The sequence below is a fragment of the Meles meles genome, chromosome 9 (assembly GCF_922984935.1).
Source record: "Meles meles chromosome 9, mMelMel3.1 paternal haplotype, whole genome shotgun sequence".
Classification (NCBI taxonomy): Eukaryota; Metazoa; Chordata; class Mammalia; order Carnivora; family Mustelidae; genus Meles; species Meles meles.
In genome coordinates this window covers 97,434,659-97,449,825 of record NC_060074.1, presented here as the reverse complement: position 1 = coordinate 97,449,825, position 15,167 = coordinate 97,434,659, and the positions used below count along the sequence as shown (strand labels likewise).

The following is a 15,167-nucleotide window of genomic DNA, read 5'->3' as shown; positions in this document are numbered from 1 at the left end:
GCAACCTCTTCCCCTCGGTTGACCTTCTCTGAGTGTCTCCCTTCTGAGTGGATAAGGTCCTGCTAATTGGTTAAGGCGGTGGTTTTAAACCATGGTGCTTCTTACTCTAGGGAACATTCAGCAATGTCAGGAGACATTTTTGATTGTCACAGTTGGGAGTGGAGGTTTCTAATGGCATCTAGTGGTGGAAGTTCAGAGAACATTCTAGAATGTGTAGGACGGTGGCCCATAACAAAAAGAATTATCTGGCCCCAAATGTCAGTTACAACAAGGATTGAGAAATCCCTAGATTAAAGGAACTATTTTTTTATTCAGGGAGTTATGCCTTTTGCTTTGGTTTAATAGATGTTTTCAGAATTCTTGGACTTGCTGTGGTTTCATTTTTTTGTGGGTGGGAAATTCAACTATGAATAACCTATGGGCCTGGTGACTGAAACTCACAGAACATGTGAAGATCTCCTCTGTTCCAGCAGCCACAGTTTCCTTCTTACTCCCTTGTCCCCCTTGTACTTGGTCCACCTGCCAGTATCCTGCACGCCGTAGAGGCTCAGTGAGAGTAAGATCAAGTATTCATTTCCAGCTGTTTCCCTTCCCCATGGTGCCCCCTGGTGGAGATGGCTATATGTGGAGTGGCCAGAGGTACAGTTGGGAGGGGGAGTTGGGGTTAGTAGAATAGGGTTGACAGCAAGGAGGGCCTGTTCTGGACACAAAGTCATTAGCTTTATTACCATATTTGAAAATTTATTTTGCTGTTGATGCCAGATATGGAGCCCTGAACTTCACTCTGTGGGCGGTGTAGCTGCAGGCAAAAACCCACTTCAGATGGGTGGGGTTGGAGGTTTTCCTTTCCCTGCCCACACTAAGAATGCAGGTGGAGCATAATAAGGTGAAAATTCTGGGCACAGGACAATCTTGTTCTGATTGCTTCAAATGTAAAAGGGACTGGCCATTTAAAACCCAGACTTTAAACAAACAAACAACACAACACAGCACAACAACCCAGACATTAAAAAACCTTCTCCAAGTATCTTAAAGGCATGTTGTTTTAGTGGGCATTTTTCAGCTAGTGACTCAAAATAAGACTGGTTTAACCAGGTCTAAAGGGAGCAGGCTGTTTTCACCAAGAATGTGTTTTTCCTGTTTATAAAGAAAAGTACTAAAATTCATCAGAGGACCAGGTCACAAAAGTAGGGAAGAAGGACTCTGTTTGTACCTGTTTGAACCAGCGCCTTTGGTTGGTTCCTGTGCTCCTTTGCTCCCTAGGATGAGAGGTGAGCTCAGCGGTTATCGCAACTGTCAAGATGTGATAACCGACTTCATATCTGGGGCTGCTGCTGAGTGGGTTCTACCACCGGTCTCAAGATGGTGGTACCAGGCCTATGTATCTGGGCCCACCAGGGGAGTGAACAACCTCAGAGCAACTTTCCAGGACTTTGGACTCACTTTGGAGGAAAACTCTGCTTTGCTTTTCCTTCCGTCCTCCTCTGCTTCTCCCTTTAACAACGTGAGACCTCCCTATTTAGAGCAAGAATGTCTCCCCAGACCATCTCTCTTCCTTAACACCAGTAATGCCATCGATGTATATTTTTCTTCCCATCTTTCATTCTCCTAACCCCTGGAGGGGTTAGCCTTACAGCCTAAACTTAAAAACAGTTTACCAAACACTCCACGTTGGTCTTAATGCAAACTGAGAAGTAGTAGGCAATTGTTTTAGAGTTAAATTGTTAACATCATCTTAAGACTCTTGTTACTGCTTATAGTAAGTCAGACAAGAAGCGTCTGAAACTTACAATTTACGACTGACCCTCATCTAGCATTTAATTAGGCTATCAGTTCTCTGACATATAATTTTATATGAGTAGATACGTGGCCCTGAATTTTATAGAACAAGTAAGTAAATGAGCCTGCTGCCAAGCATTAACTTCCTGACCAAATAGCATAGAAATTCAAAGTTCAAACTCCATGCATACAGAAGTAGCTAGGGAAGTTTTGTTCTGAATCTCTACGGTGTAAAAATTTTTCTAACATTTTTTTTAAAAGAACCTATTTTAAGCGAAGAAAAACAAAATTCAAATGAAAGCATCTGGGGACCCTCAAAGCTAGAAACCTCTCTGGGAACCCCAGAGTCCTTTGAGACACGGTTTGAAAACCAGGGACGTGGGCCCTTCAGCTCCCACCCATCCAGCTCTTACAGTGTTTTGTGCTGCTACGAGTTCCCCTATGTCTGACATGAGGACACCGAAAAACACTTGTGTATGATCACATGGTGCCAGTGGGCGGAGCAAGCTGCAGATCCGAGATCTTCCGGCCTGGAAGCAAGCGTTCGTTCCGTTTTTCCTCACTCACCACCCCTCTGGTGTCTTCCTTAGATCCTCTTGGATGAGTGGCAAGGACACCGGCAGCCTCCCCCAAGGGTCCAGACCCCCTTGTTGGACTTCCCATCTCTTGTCTTAGATACCTTTTCGTTCCTACAACCACTGCCCCTTCTGGGATTTTGGTCAGGAGTTTGTTTTTGTTTTCTTTTCCTTCTCACACCCCACCGCCACCGTATCCTCTGTAGTTGAACCCCATCTCCTCAAGGGCACAGTGATTTTCCACTGCTGTGTGACAAGATCTTAGGGCGAAAACTCGTGGAAGGTAATGGACAAATATAGAGTCGGAGTGCCGACTTTTCTGTGGTTCACACCAGGAGGAGGTCTTGAGGATCACTGCTCACTTGCGTTTCTTCATCTCGTTTCCGCCATCCTCCCCTTCCATCTAGCAGACACTTAATGACCCTCCACTGCATGCAGGGCGGGGCCATACCTGGCATTTCCTGTCTTTTGGGAGCTTACGCCCCCTAGAGGAGAGATGAAAGGAGAATTATCCTAAAGAGCAGGAGGAAAGAAGCCCTTCAAAATGAAACAAGATGGGATCAGGAGGGAGACAAACCATAAGAGACTCTGATTAATCTCACAAAACAAACTGAGGGTTGCTAGGGGAAGCAGAGGTAGGGAGAGGGTGGCTGGGTTATGGACATTGGGGAGGGTATGTGCTCTGGTGAGCGCTGTGAAGTGTGCAAGACTGATGATTCACAGACCTGTACCCCTGGGGCAGATAATACATTATATGTTAATAAAAATAGTTAAAAAATTGAAGCCCAGGCTGCTGTGAGTGTTCCATGGGAGGCTGTATGCAGAAGGCGGGGGTCAGTTGTGAGATATGGGTGGGATTTCCCAAGGCAACATGGAGGAGCACAGCTTGACTTAGGGTTTCTTGAGTGTTACTGTACAAGATGAGGTGAAAGTTTAGCCCATAGCCACTGGTTCTAGATAGATAGAACACATTTCAAGAGGTGCATAGCTAGGACAGAAAAGGTGTGTGAATGACTCTTTGAGCACAGCCGTCCCAAATGACTGTTGGACCGGCAAGCTGTGAGGGGATTGGCCGGTGGGGCTCTAGGAGAAGCAGACATCTCTGGTTGGGACTGGCATTGCTCCTGAACGGACAGCCATTTCCAGCTTCACTCATCCTCTGAGGAGAATGTTCCTGATGTAAGAAATGGGCCCTGCAAGGATGTTGGGTAGGCAGCTGCAGGAACTGCTTGCTTCCTCTGTGTCCCCTGGAGCGGAGCTGTCGTTCTGTATGTTCTCAGGTGGTTTGAGAAGTTGGCCTTTGTCACGCAAAGCAGGCCTTGCCTTGAAGGGCCTCTGAGGTGGATGGGGATCTCGTAAGAGCAGCCGTGGCTGGTGGCATATTTCTCAGTGTAATTTCCTTTGGTTAGTAGGCCTGTGGTCAGCTCTTAGTCATGACACAGCCTGGCCTTGGCCGGGCTGTGGGGAAGAGGAGAAGGGGTAGGTGGTTGGCAGGGGCTGCAGGAGCCCCTGGGGCTCCTCTGACTGTCTCCACATACAGCTCCTCTTCCTACCCCCAACTCTGGAGGTGGGCTTGCGCTCTTTTTTTCTTTTTTCAGTAACAGCTTTATTGAGATACAATTCATGTATCTTCTAATTCTCTCACATAAAGTGGATAATTCAGTGTTTCCAGTATAGCCACAGAATTGTGCATCCATCGCACTTAATTTGGGGATGTTTTCATTATCCCCTGAGATAACCCCATGTGCTGGGTTGTCACCTGCTAATTCCCCTGTTTTCACAAGCCCAGCACAACTATTGCACTTTCTGTGTCTATAGATTTGCCTCCTCTAAACATTGCATTAAAATAGAATGATACAACATGTAGTTTTCTACGTCTGCCTTTTTTCACCTCGCGTAGTGTTTTTGGGGAACGGCTGTGCTAGAGCTCGTATCAGAACCTAACTTATTCCCATTGATTGAGTAGTATGCCATTGTATGTGTTTTTTTCATCCCACTGTCAGCTGATGGACGTTTGAGTTGTTTTGGGTTTTTGCCTATTATGAGCAAGATTGCTATGAACATTCGTGTACAAGTTTTTGCGTGGGCATAGGCTTTCATTTCTCTGGGGAGAATTTCAGGAGTGGAGGTGCCTGGGTCATGTGGTAACTCTGTGGTTAACCATTTGAAGAACCGCCAGACTATTTTCCACACCAGCTACACCGTGGTACATTCCCACCCGCAGTATGCAAAGGTTCCAACTTCTAGACGTCCTCACCAGCACTGGTTCTGAGCTCTCATTGTTGAGTATGGCAATCCGGGTGGGTATGAACAGGTATCTTATTGTGGTTTTGATTTGCATTTCCCTGAAGGCTAATGATGTGTGCGCTTTTTCATATGCTTTTACTTTTTAAATTAAGAGAACTGACACATTTCGTTCGGTGCCAGACATCTTCGATCAGTTTTGGAAAGGGGGATGCCAGATTTTACCGTGCTGATGAGTGAATGGGGAGGAAGGAGGTGAATGCTGCTCTTTTAGGAAGTAGAGGGGTATAGGAGGTGTGGATCAGGGTGGTTAGTGGCAGCAGTGGGCCTAGAAGTTGAGCTCATTGCTCACAGACTTGGTACAGACTTCTTTCTGGAGGACAGACAGGGTCGTGACCTCGGGCTGGCATTGCTCTGGTGGGCAACAAGGCCTTCTGAGATAGACCGTGTTTTTGTGCCTATCCGCTCCGTTTTGCAAGCAGTTCCAGCTAAGTCTGGAGGCAGATTCTTAGCCAGATCTATTGCTTTTTAATCACTTTTGTTCTGTATCCTCTTGAGGAATGTTGGGGCTGTCACTGGTGATGATCCTTAAGCCCTTTCTGATCATGAAGCACCTTCTGGTGAGGTTTGCTATCCTGTTGCCCCCCACACCCTGCTATTACTATGGGAGTTAGGGGTGTGTCCTGGGTAATGGTTTTGAAAAGTCCTTTAAAATTCTCTGTTAGTAGGAATGGTAGAGATGAGTTCTAATTCAGTTCTGTGGATATGCTGTGAGTATGCTGAGATAGCTGCTGCTGCGCCACACCGTAGAGTCCATGGGAGAAAAGAACATTCCTGGCAGTTCCCTGGTTACTTAAAATCTGGGCCCTCGGTAAACAGAACTGTTTTCTGAACTTGGAATAAGAGGGCTTCTCACTCCAAATTTATATGTCTCTGAACTGGTAGAATTTAACCTTGCTTGGGTTTCTCAACCATCTTCTTTGCTGCTCAGATGGGCCATCTGTGGGTGGTTCTGATGTCCCCAGGGCCAAGGCAGAGAAGGACACCACCATCTGCTGAAGCCCTTGTTCCGTTCTTATACCTGGCCCTGCCCTTGCTTCAACTTTGCAGCCTCAGGCAGCTTCTTCAGGGGGCTAATTGACGAAGTGGAGTGGAGTTTCCTGCCTGAAAGTTAACAGGTAATTCCTGTATGCATTTGGGGTTCTCCCCTAAAGTAGTAAAAAAAAAAAAATTGCCTGCTGACATTTTTAGTGTAGCATTGAGTTTACTCGCCCTGGGAAAATCCCTCCGGCCTTGGGGTACAGTTGACTCAGTGGTGTGGGTTCTCAAACAGGAAGCGCAGCCACTTCCTAAGGACCCGGTGCAGCTCCCAGTTAGAGAGGTGGCTTTAAAGCTTCAGCCCCACGAGGCTGGGATCTCTGTCTTGCTGTTCATTGAGTCTCCAGGGCCCGATGGCAGCAGGGGCTCAGTATATGCTATAGAATGAATGGAGGAAGGAAAGAGGGCCGGGTGCTGCTCACGGAGTCCTGGTTTGGAAGGGCCGAATAAAGTGCTCTAGTGCCTGGAGGACGAGCATGCTTGGTCAACACCGGCGTCTTTCTCTGAGAATGCATGTGGTGATGGGGGTGTGGGGGGTTCCCTTATAGGATGTCACAGGATCCCACACAGAAACTGGCGAACAACCTATGTAGACAGACACGTGTTTGAAACTGTGGACCAGTGAGGGGCACCCAAGCTGAAGCAGTAGGGAAAGCTGTCTGGAGCCGGTGTGAGTGGAGCTGGGGCCTGGCAAGCAGGCCCGGTTTGGATGATCGGTGCGATCTGGGGAGGGCCAGCCCAGGAAGGAAAACAGCGTGAGTGAATACGGGGAGACCATGAGGAAGGGTGTGCAGGGTTATGGCGCGAGCTTACCCACAGGTGTGGAGGGTGCGGCCAGGCCCGAGGAATTTCAGTGACATGGTATCACAAGAGGGAGTCTGAGCCATGCTGTACAGACGGCACAGTGGTACGCCTTAGTGACGACATCCGCCTGCTTGGATCAGCAGCTCTCAGACTGGAGTAGACATCAGAATCACCTGGAAGGCTCTTTGGAGCACACGGAGCTGCCTGCTCCCCACCCCAGAGTTGCTAATTTAATTCGGTCTGGGTCGGGGCCTGAGAATTGGCATTTCTCGGTGGTGCTTTTGCTGCTGTGGACTTAGGGACCGTGCTTTGAAGAGCCACTGGCCTAGAATTCAGGGGTCAGTAATCTTTTTCTGTTTAAGGCCAAGAGTAAATGTTCTAGGCTATTGAGCTACATAGGATTTCTGTCACATTTTCTTCGCTGTTGTTTTTTACAACCCTTAAAGCATGAACACATGCACGTTGGCCATCGATACATAGGCTGGTGGGGAAAGGTGAGTGGCATAGGGAAGGCAGGGCATGGTGTCCAGAGTGCACAAGTTAATCTCTCTGGGCCTTTGTTTCCCATCCGTAAAACAGAATGATAGTAGTAGTCTTCCCATCAAGGACTCTAAGAATTTGGTGAGCTAAGGCGCAAAAAGCATGCCTAGAATTTATTTGTCATTTACTGTTCATAGCATTACTACCAAATACTAATGGCCATTCAGAGGTGAGGAAAACAGTGAGAGAGGAAGACCAGCGCAGATTCACCACACGACAGACTCTGAAAGAGAATTGCTCCAACATCTCGCCATCATTCCTTCTTAGGCTGCTTACAAAGAAAAATACTTAGAACAAAACCAGGTGCACCCTCTGAGTAAATCCTGGGTTAGTCCTGTGTGGAGATCATTGCTCAGCTTTTCCTTTGGCACACTGAGGAAATGGTGCCATTTGGTACCTGGCTGGTTCTTGGACCCAGGAGTCTCATTCGGGGGTGGAGAGTTTGGCCTACTTGTAACCCATTTGCAACCTCCGCCTCGGCCTCAGGTGTTGGGAAGACTTGCTTTAAGACCTTGGTCCCAATAGGGCACCAAATAGGATCTGGCTGATGAGTATTGAAACTGTGCCTTTGTGCCTTTTAACCTCATATTTTGCCCCATGGCATGAGTGAAAGTGAGAACTACGAGAAAGGTGGCTGTCATGTACTCCACGTTTTCTGAGTTGCAGTGTGCAAATGAGTGGTGAGCTGCCTCTTTCACTCGTGGTAGCTTGAACAGGAAGACCGCTGGGTACCCCTGGCACAGCCTCTCGGCACTGGTACCTGGGGGGAGGCTGCCTGGTGGGCCCGAGAGCTTCAGCTTCTCTCTCTCTGGACACCGCTCATATGAGCTGGCCATGCTTACATAACTTGGGGGCTTGCTGCCCGTTCCTGGTCTAATGACCCCTGAGGAGGCGCCCACTCTGTTGCTCACCTCCCCAGCTGCATGCTCTAATCCTTGCCAGAGCACAGGCTAATGACTCTGTAAGCTCAAGTTACAGATGCACAGAAGCGCCCGGTGGTGCTTTGACTCCACCCTCCGCCTGGGTTTTTGCTGACATTCAGTGAAATATCCTTCCATCTCCTCCCCACCTTGCAAAACATCTTCCTGTTTTGAACTTGGTCCAGACTGGAACAGCCCTGCTACACCTGTTAACATAGTCAGACACACATTTCCTCCTCTGTATTTGTGCAGCTTTTTTGTCGCCTAGCCAGATTTCCCCTCTCAGCTTACAGATCTGGAATCATAACATAAGATATTGAACCAGCAAATTAAGAATAAAGGAAGTGCGCGTTTTGGAGCTATTTGAGTGAAAACATGGCTCCTGGTTGGTTTCCCTGTGTTTTGCCACTACCACTCTACTAACTTTCCCCCTTCTTCACAGCGGAATGGAAACGAGGAAAGGAAATCGGCTGACGCAGGAGCCAGAGTGACACCGGCGAGTCCACCCATCCAGCCTGCACCATGAACTTGTGTCTTCCTCCTACGTTGTAAGAGCCAAAGGGCAGGTGAAGTTGCTGGAGAGCAATGGCTCTCTTTACTCCGTGGAAGCTGTCCTCTCAGAAGCTCGGCTTTTTCCTTGTGACTTTTGGCTTTATCTGGGGTATGATGCTCCTGCATTTTACCATCCAGCAGCGAACTCAGCCCGAGAGCAGCTCCATGCTACGCGAGCAGATCCTAGACCTCAGCAAGAGGTACATCAAGGCGCTGGCAGAGGAAAACCGGAACGTGGTGGATGGGCCGTACGCCGGCGTCATGACAGCTTACGGTAAGCGCCGGGCTACTGGGGCTGCTTGATGGAGCGTGGTTCTGCCTGAGAAGGACCCCAGAGCCTCACCACCTTGGTTTTGTCATGGATTGCGTGCATCTCTTGTCACTGCCTTTGTAGCAGTGAGTTGCACCCAGAGGGACATTTTGAGAAAGTTAAAGCCATGTCCTTGGGGAGCCCCTGAGCTCTTGTCCCCACAGACTAACACCCAGACCCAGGAGCAGTGGGGGCAGAACGGTTATCAGCACTCCAGGTTGGATTTGCAGCCAGCCCTTCTTCCCTTAACACTTTTTTGGATCGCATGATCTCATCTGGGAGTATGATCAGGGAGTGGAGAAAAATATTCTCATTCTTTTCCCTAAACAAAACTTAATTAAGATGGGGTGGGGGTGAGGTAAGAAGGGTGGGGAGGAATGTGGGGAGGAATCTGTGGGGGAATGAGGACTGCGTTGGGGGTGGGCAGAGTGAGGTAGGAGGGTGGGGAGAAAGTCCAAGCCAAGTGTGTGCCTCCCTCTGGCCACAGAGTAGGACAGGAGCGATTACGTGCTGCTGGCTAATAGCTTTCATCTTTGGCTTCTTGAGAGTCAACTGTTCTTGTCTCTTGCCCTTGTCTCTAATTGCCCTGACTTTGAAAGAAGTCTTACTGTATGTGTTGCTTTTTTCTACAACTCTTTTAGAAATGAGGCTGAGTGGGTAAAAGAATACACAAAATATTACTTATTTTTCTTTTGGCAAAAGTTATGCTTAATATAGAAAAAGTTGGAAGCTGTAGACGTGCAAAAAAAAAAACCAAGAATAAAGAAAATCACATATAAATCTACTGCTCGAGGAAATAACCATAATTAACATCTCAGTGTATACTTTCTGATATTTTATATATACACATAAAAATGTACATATACCTGATTAATACTTTAAAAAGCATAGATGCACAAATACAGAACAGAAATTGTAAATGAAATTTGGATCATACCGTGATGTGGGGAACTGACCTCCCAGCTCTCCTTGATGACCAAGGATGGGAGTGGACTTAATCCTAGGTGATGGTCTGTCCTGTTACAGGTTGACAAGTCCAGTCACTGAACAGAGAACTTAGTGGCCTTAGGGATTGGGACCCTGAGGTGTAATATAAATGAGATGCAAGAAAGGGGTGGCCGAGGTGGAAAACATTAGTGTTCTACCTTATGACCCATCAGTCACAGACTCTGAAGTATATGGAGTTCATATGGTGTTTTCCTGAAAATATATAGCAGCAGTTGGAAGCTTGAGTTCAAATGCAGGAAATCATACTTAATTTTACATAATCTTTTTTTTTCTTTTTGAAAGGATCCAGGAAATTTTGTTACTTTTAAATTTCATATATATATTTTTGGTAAGAAGAAAATGGTTGGTTTTTTGGGGGGGGGGTGGAGGTGAGGTCAGGGGAGGAGCAGAGGAGAGGGAGAGAGTCTTAAGCAGGCCCCAGGCCCAGAGAGAAACCCAGTAGGGGGCTTGACCTCATGACCTGAGATAATGATCTGAGCTGAAGCCAGGAGTCAGACATTTAACCGACTGAGCCATCCAGGCACCCTGAAAATGGTTGCTTTTATTTTTTTAATAATTTTTTATTATGTTAGTCACCATACAATACATCATTAGTTTTTGATGTAGTGTTCCATGATTCATTGTTTATGTGTAACACCGAGCACTCCATTCAACAAGTGCCTTCCTTAATACCCATCACCAGGCTGACCCATCCCCCCAACCCCCTCCCCTCTAAACCTCAGTTTGATTCCCAGAGTCCATAGTCTCATGGTTCATCTCCCCCTCCGATTTCCCCCACTTCATTTTTCCCTTCCTTCTCCTTATGTCCTGCATGCTATTCCTTATGCTCCACAAGTAAGTGAAACCATATGATAATTGTCTTCTTTGTTTGACTTATTTCACTCAGCTTAGTCTCCTCCAGTCCCATCCACGCTGATACAAAAGTCGGGTATTCATCCTTTCTGATGGCTGAGTAATATTCCATTGTATATGTGGACCATATCTTCTTTATCCATTCATCTGTTGAAGGACATCTAGGCTCTTCTAATAGTTTGGTGATTGTGGACATTGCTGCTATGAACATTGGGGTACAGATGGCCCTTCTTTTCACTACATCTGTATCTTTCAGGTAAATACCCAGTAGTGCAATTGCTGGGTCATAGAGTGCTCTATTTTTAACTTTCTGAGGAATCTCCATGCTGTTTTCCCAAGGAGCTATTCCAACTTGCATTCCCATTGACACTGTAGGAGGGTTCACCTTTGTCCACAACCTCTCCAACATTTGTTGTTTCTTGCCATACCAATTTTTGCTATTCTAAATGGTGTGGTTTTGATTTCAATTTCCCTGATGGCTAATGATGTTGCGTATTTTCTCATCAACCTGAGATTGTGATCTGAGCTGAAACCAGGAGTCAGACATTTAACTGACTTGAGCCACTCAGGCACCCTGAAAATGGTTGCTTTTAACATACAATGTGGAAATTCTTTTTCAGTGCCTACTGTTGGAATGATCACACTTGTCTGCTTTTAATCTATTCAGTTTGGCAGTGTCTATAGGCATTGGTTTTCAACATGTCTAAATAAATACCCCCCCCTTTTTTTTTTTCATCGATGGATTAAAAAATGAGACTCCATTTTGAGGACCCTTTTATTGAAAAACAACTAGATAGTTTTTCAGAGGGTTCAGAAAGTTACTCATTGACTTCATTCTTCTATAATATTTCCAAATACCGTAAGTCAGAAAGAATACATCAGACTGTCACCATGTGCAACAAGTAAACAGAACCAGTAAAGTTGACTCCGTTTTTGAGTTTCTGGTTCAGTACCTTCCGTGTTAAATATTTTGGGGAAGAGGAGAGTTGTCTGTTAGTAATTTCTTCCTCCTGTTGATCTCAGTCTGCCAAACGTTTTCCATGGGCCAGAAGAAACACCCCAAATGGTAAATTTGTGAACTTTAAGTTTTCATAGTTGTTGTGAGTATCCCTATTTCTTTTTTCCTGCTGAACATCTCCGAGGCTAGGCTTCCTCTACATTCTCAGGAGCAGTGATGGGGTCTTGGCTTTCAACCTCACAGATACCACGTGTTGTAGAAAGTTACCAGAACCCCAGAGTAGTCTGTTAGAATTTTGGCCACCTTATCTTACATAAGAGTTTGGAGCTCAGAGGAACTACAAAACTTCCTCCTTTCACAGGTGAACCTTAGCAGAGTCATTTTTCTGTTCCTCAAAAAATAGCGAACAACCCAACAGGCCCCGTCAGCAGAGGTAGCACACGCTGCTGTTTCTCTCTTGCATCTCATCGACTCAGCGGCTCAGTCAGAGTGCTCTTTGGGGCTGAGACTGTGGAATTTAACCGGACTGTGCATACGTGCTTGAGCCACTGGGACCATCACGTGGCAAAATCCCACTAAGACAGGGTTTGTCATGTCGACACTCTTGGCATTTGGGGTAATTCTTAGTTGTGGGGACTGCCCGTGTGCTGTAGGATACTGAGCAGCACCTCTGCTGTCTGTACCCACTACGGCCAATAGCACCCCCTAGTTGTGACCATAAAAATGTGTCCACACATTGGGGGTGGGGTGCAAAATTGCCTCCCTCCCCACCTTGGAGGATCGCCACGCTAAGAGTGAAACAGAAAACACTTAAGAGCATCTTCTTTTTTTTTTTTTTTTAAAGATTTTATTTATTTATTTGACAGAGATCACAAGTAGGCAGAGAGGCAGGCAGAGAGAGAGGAGGGAGCAGGCTCCCTGCGGAGCAGAGAGCCCGATGCGGGGCTCGATCCCAGGACCCTGAGATCATGACCTGAGCCGAAGGCAGCAGCTTAATCCACTGAGCCACCCAGGCACCCCAAGAGCATCTTCTTAAAGAGTTCCCAAGCAGATAGCTAGTTTTTATTATTTTAAATTTGTCAGCCTGGCCTTCTCCATTTCGCCATTCTGGACACCAATGACTGGTATTGAGGAAGATGGTGCCGTGCGGTCCAGGGCTGGTCCTGGGAAGCTGGAGAGCCTTCCAGATGATGTGTGCTTCCCCCGCGGTCCGTTGGTACCCATGGTGGGCACGTCCACAGCCAGGCAGCTCTTGTGGTTGATATCAGGAGGTGCAGATACCGCAGGATGTTCAGTGGTTTAGCTGGGCTGGCAGAGCAGGGAAGAGGATGCTTGGGACAGTGGTTTGCAGTCTCTTTTTCTGCCACAGATGCAGACCAGGTACAGAGCACTGCCTAGATGCCTGCCCTGAGACAGTGAGGAGCTGATCCTGTATGGCTGGGATCTTTGCCTGCTCTGAGTCAATCCCATTATTAGACCAAAACAGGAGAGAGAGAGAAAACACCTTCATTTCCCCATCCCCATATTGGCATAATCAGAAGCTCTTAGGATGTGTAAATGTATCGTCAGTAGCTGAAGCAGGTATTTGAAGAATCCTAGTAGCTGACTTCAGATTATTACTGATTTTTTAGAATTCCTGGCTCGAGGTCCTAGAGCAGAAGAGTTCAGGAAACTGTGTGACCTGTGGGTCAAATATGGACCTCTGTCATTTTGAGTAAATAAACATTGACTGAAACCGAACCACTCCCAGTTGTGTATAACAACTGCAATAACAGAGAAGCAGGGTAAAATCAGGATTTTAGAGGACATCTAAAACACGCTGACTCCATCTTTCAGTAGTCCCCATAATTCAGTCTAAAATACTCATCGATCAGGTCATGTCTCTCCTTGACTCAGCAGTTTTGCAGGACTCCCATGGTCTAAGGCCTGGACAGCAAGTTCACCTTGGCCCGAGCCTCGTTTTGTTAGAGGTAGAGTGTCCCTTGTTGCTCTCTGTGGCTGTTTTTGCACTGCAGTGGCCAAGAGCTGAGTAGTTGCCACAGGGTCTTGTCAATCCCTGCTCTGTCCGTGGAGCCCTCTCTCTATGGGATTTTGCTTGGTGTCCTAAGACTCATCTCTACACTTGAGTCCACTTTAAGAATCTTCACATAAGGTGTGCATCCAAATGTTGTGTTTCTCTGTCCTCTAGAAATGCCTTTTTTTTTTTTTTAAGATTTTATTTACGCACAAGCAGGGGGAGCAGCAGGCAGAGAGAGAGGAGGAAGCAGGCTCCCCACTGAGCAGGAAGCCCATTGCGGGGCTCCATCCAGGACCCTGGGATCATGACCTGAGCTGAAGGCAGCCGCTTAACGACTGAACCACCTGCACCCCTGGAAATGCTCCTTCTGCGTGGCAGGACAGAGGCTAGTGGTTAGGAGCACGGGCTTCGGAGGCAGACGGTGTGGTCATGTCGCATTCTGGCTGCGGGGCCCAGGTCCTCAGAGTGCAACACTACTACGTGATTGCGCGTGTAAGCGAGGTGCGCGTGTAAGCGAGGTGCGCGTGTCCAGTGTTGCTAGTCTGACGAGTCCTTGGCCTGTCCTAGAGCTTGCACACAGTCCTCTCCTCCCCCATCCTTGTTCTGCTGATTTGAAAAGAGACTTCTGAACTTCTTTTGGAATTGGGGAATTCAGAAGTAGTGCCTGGATGATGTCCCAGGCGGCCTGCGTGGAACAGTCGGAGCATTCATCTGTGGGGTGTGGACGGCGTTTCTGCGCACTCCTCTGCCATGACAAAGAGGGGGTGAGGGAGAAAGGGGTTGAGGGGGAGAGCGGCGTGTGGAGCCAGGGCCTCCTGCCGCACGGCCTGCACCGCATCTTCCTGGCCCGCGTGGCAGGGCCCTGCCGGTCAGCGGCTGCACGGGCACTGTGTCACGCGTGCCGTCACTCACCCTCGTCAGTGCCCTTCTTGTTTCTGAGGTGAACTGATCTCTGTCTCTGTGGCCTGACCCAAATTCTGATGCCCGGTGATTGCCTCTTATCTACGACACCGGCCCCGTCTGCTTGCGCTGTCCGGGCTGTGAGAGACGGTCTCCCTTAGTGTGGCCCATCCACAGCTGGGTTGCTGCGACCTTTCTTGCCTCTTTGGTGCCCTTTGCTGTTCTGGATGCGGGGGCCATGGCTCAGGCTGTGTAGTGTAGTGTAGGCCTTCAGCAGGTCTGCCACCCGCACCCCCCGCCCGCATCCCCTTTCCCTGCTGTGGCTTTTCCCTCTTGACCTCCGACTGCCTTACCTCCTGTGCCCGTCCTGACTGCCTGGACTCCTTGAGCCTCAGTTGTCCCGTTGACTACCCCTCAAGCCCGGCACTCTGGGAAATGTCTGTGTGCTCTGCAGCTATATGGCAGTGCGGTCCTTGTGCATACAGCTAGAAAAAGACGGACGGGGTCACTCCTCTCGTGGATGCTATGTTCATTCTGGAGGGAGAAATAATAGAGACACTATCAGATAGTAATTCATGGGAAAAAGATGAGACAGGGATGTGTGATTCTT

The 15,167-nt window shown here is 47.7% G+C and overlaps 1 protein-coding gene across 3 annotated transcripts in view; it reads left to right on the top strand.

Moving 5' to 3' along the window:
* The window catches only part of MGAT5 (alpha-1,6-mannosylglycoprotein 6-beta-N-acetylglucosaminyltransferase), a 339,352-nt gene that overhangs the window by 114,196 nt on the left and 209,989 nt on the right, over positions 1–15,167 (top strand). For all 3 annotated transcript variants that reach the window (XM_046018618.1, XM_046018616.1, XM_046018617.1), the window contains one exon: positions 8,403–8,786. In XM_046018618.1, the coding sequence (XP_045874574.1) occupies positions 8,546–8,786 (241 nt within the window). In that variant the 5' untranslated portion in view covers positions 8,403–8,545. The remainder of the gene's footprint in view (positions 1–8,402; positions 8,787–15,167) is intronic.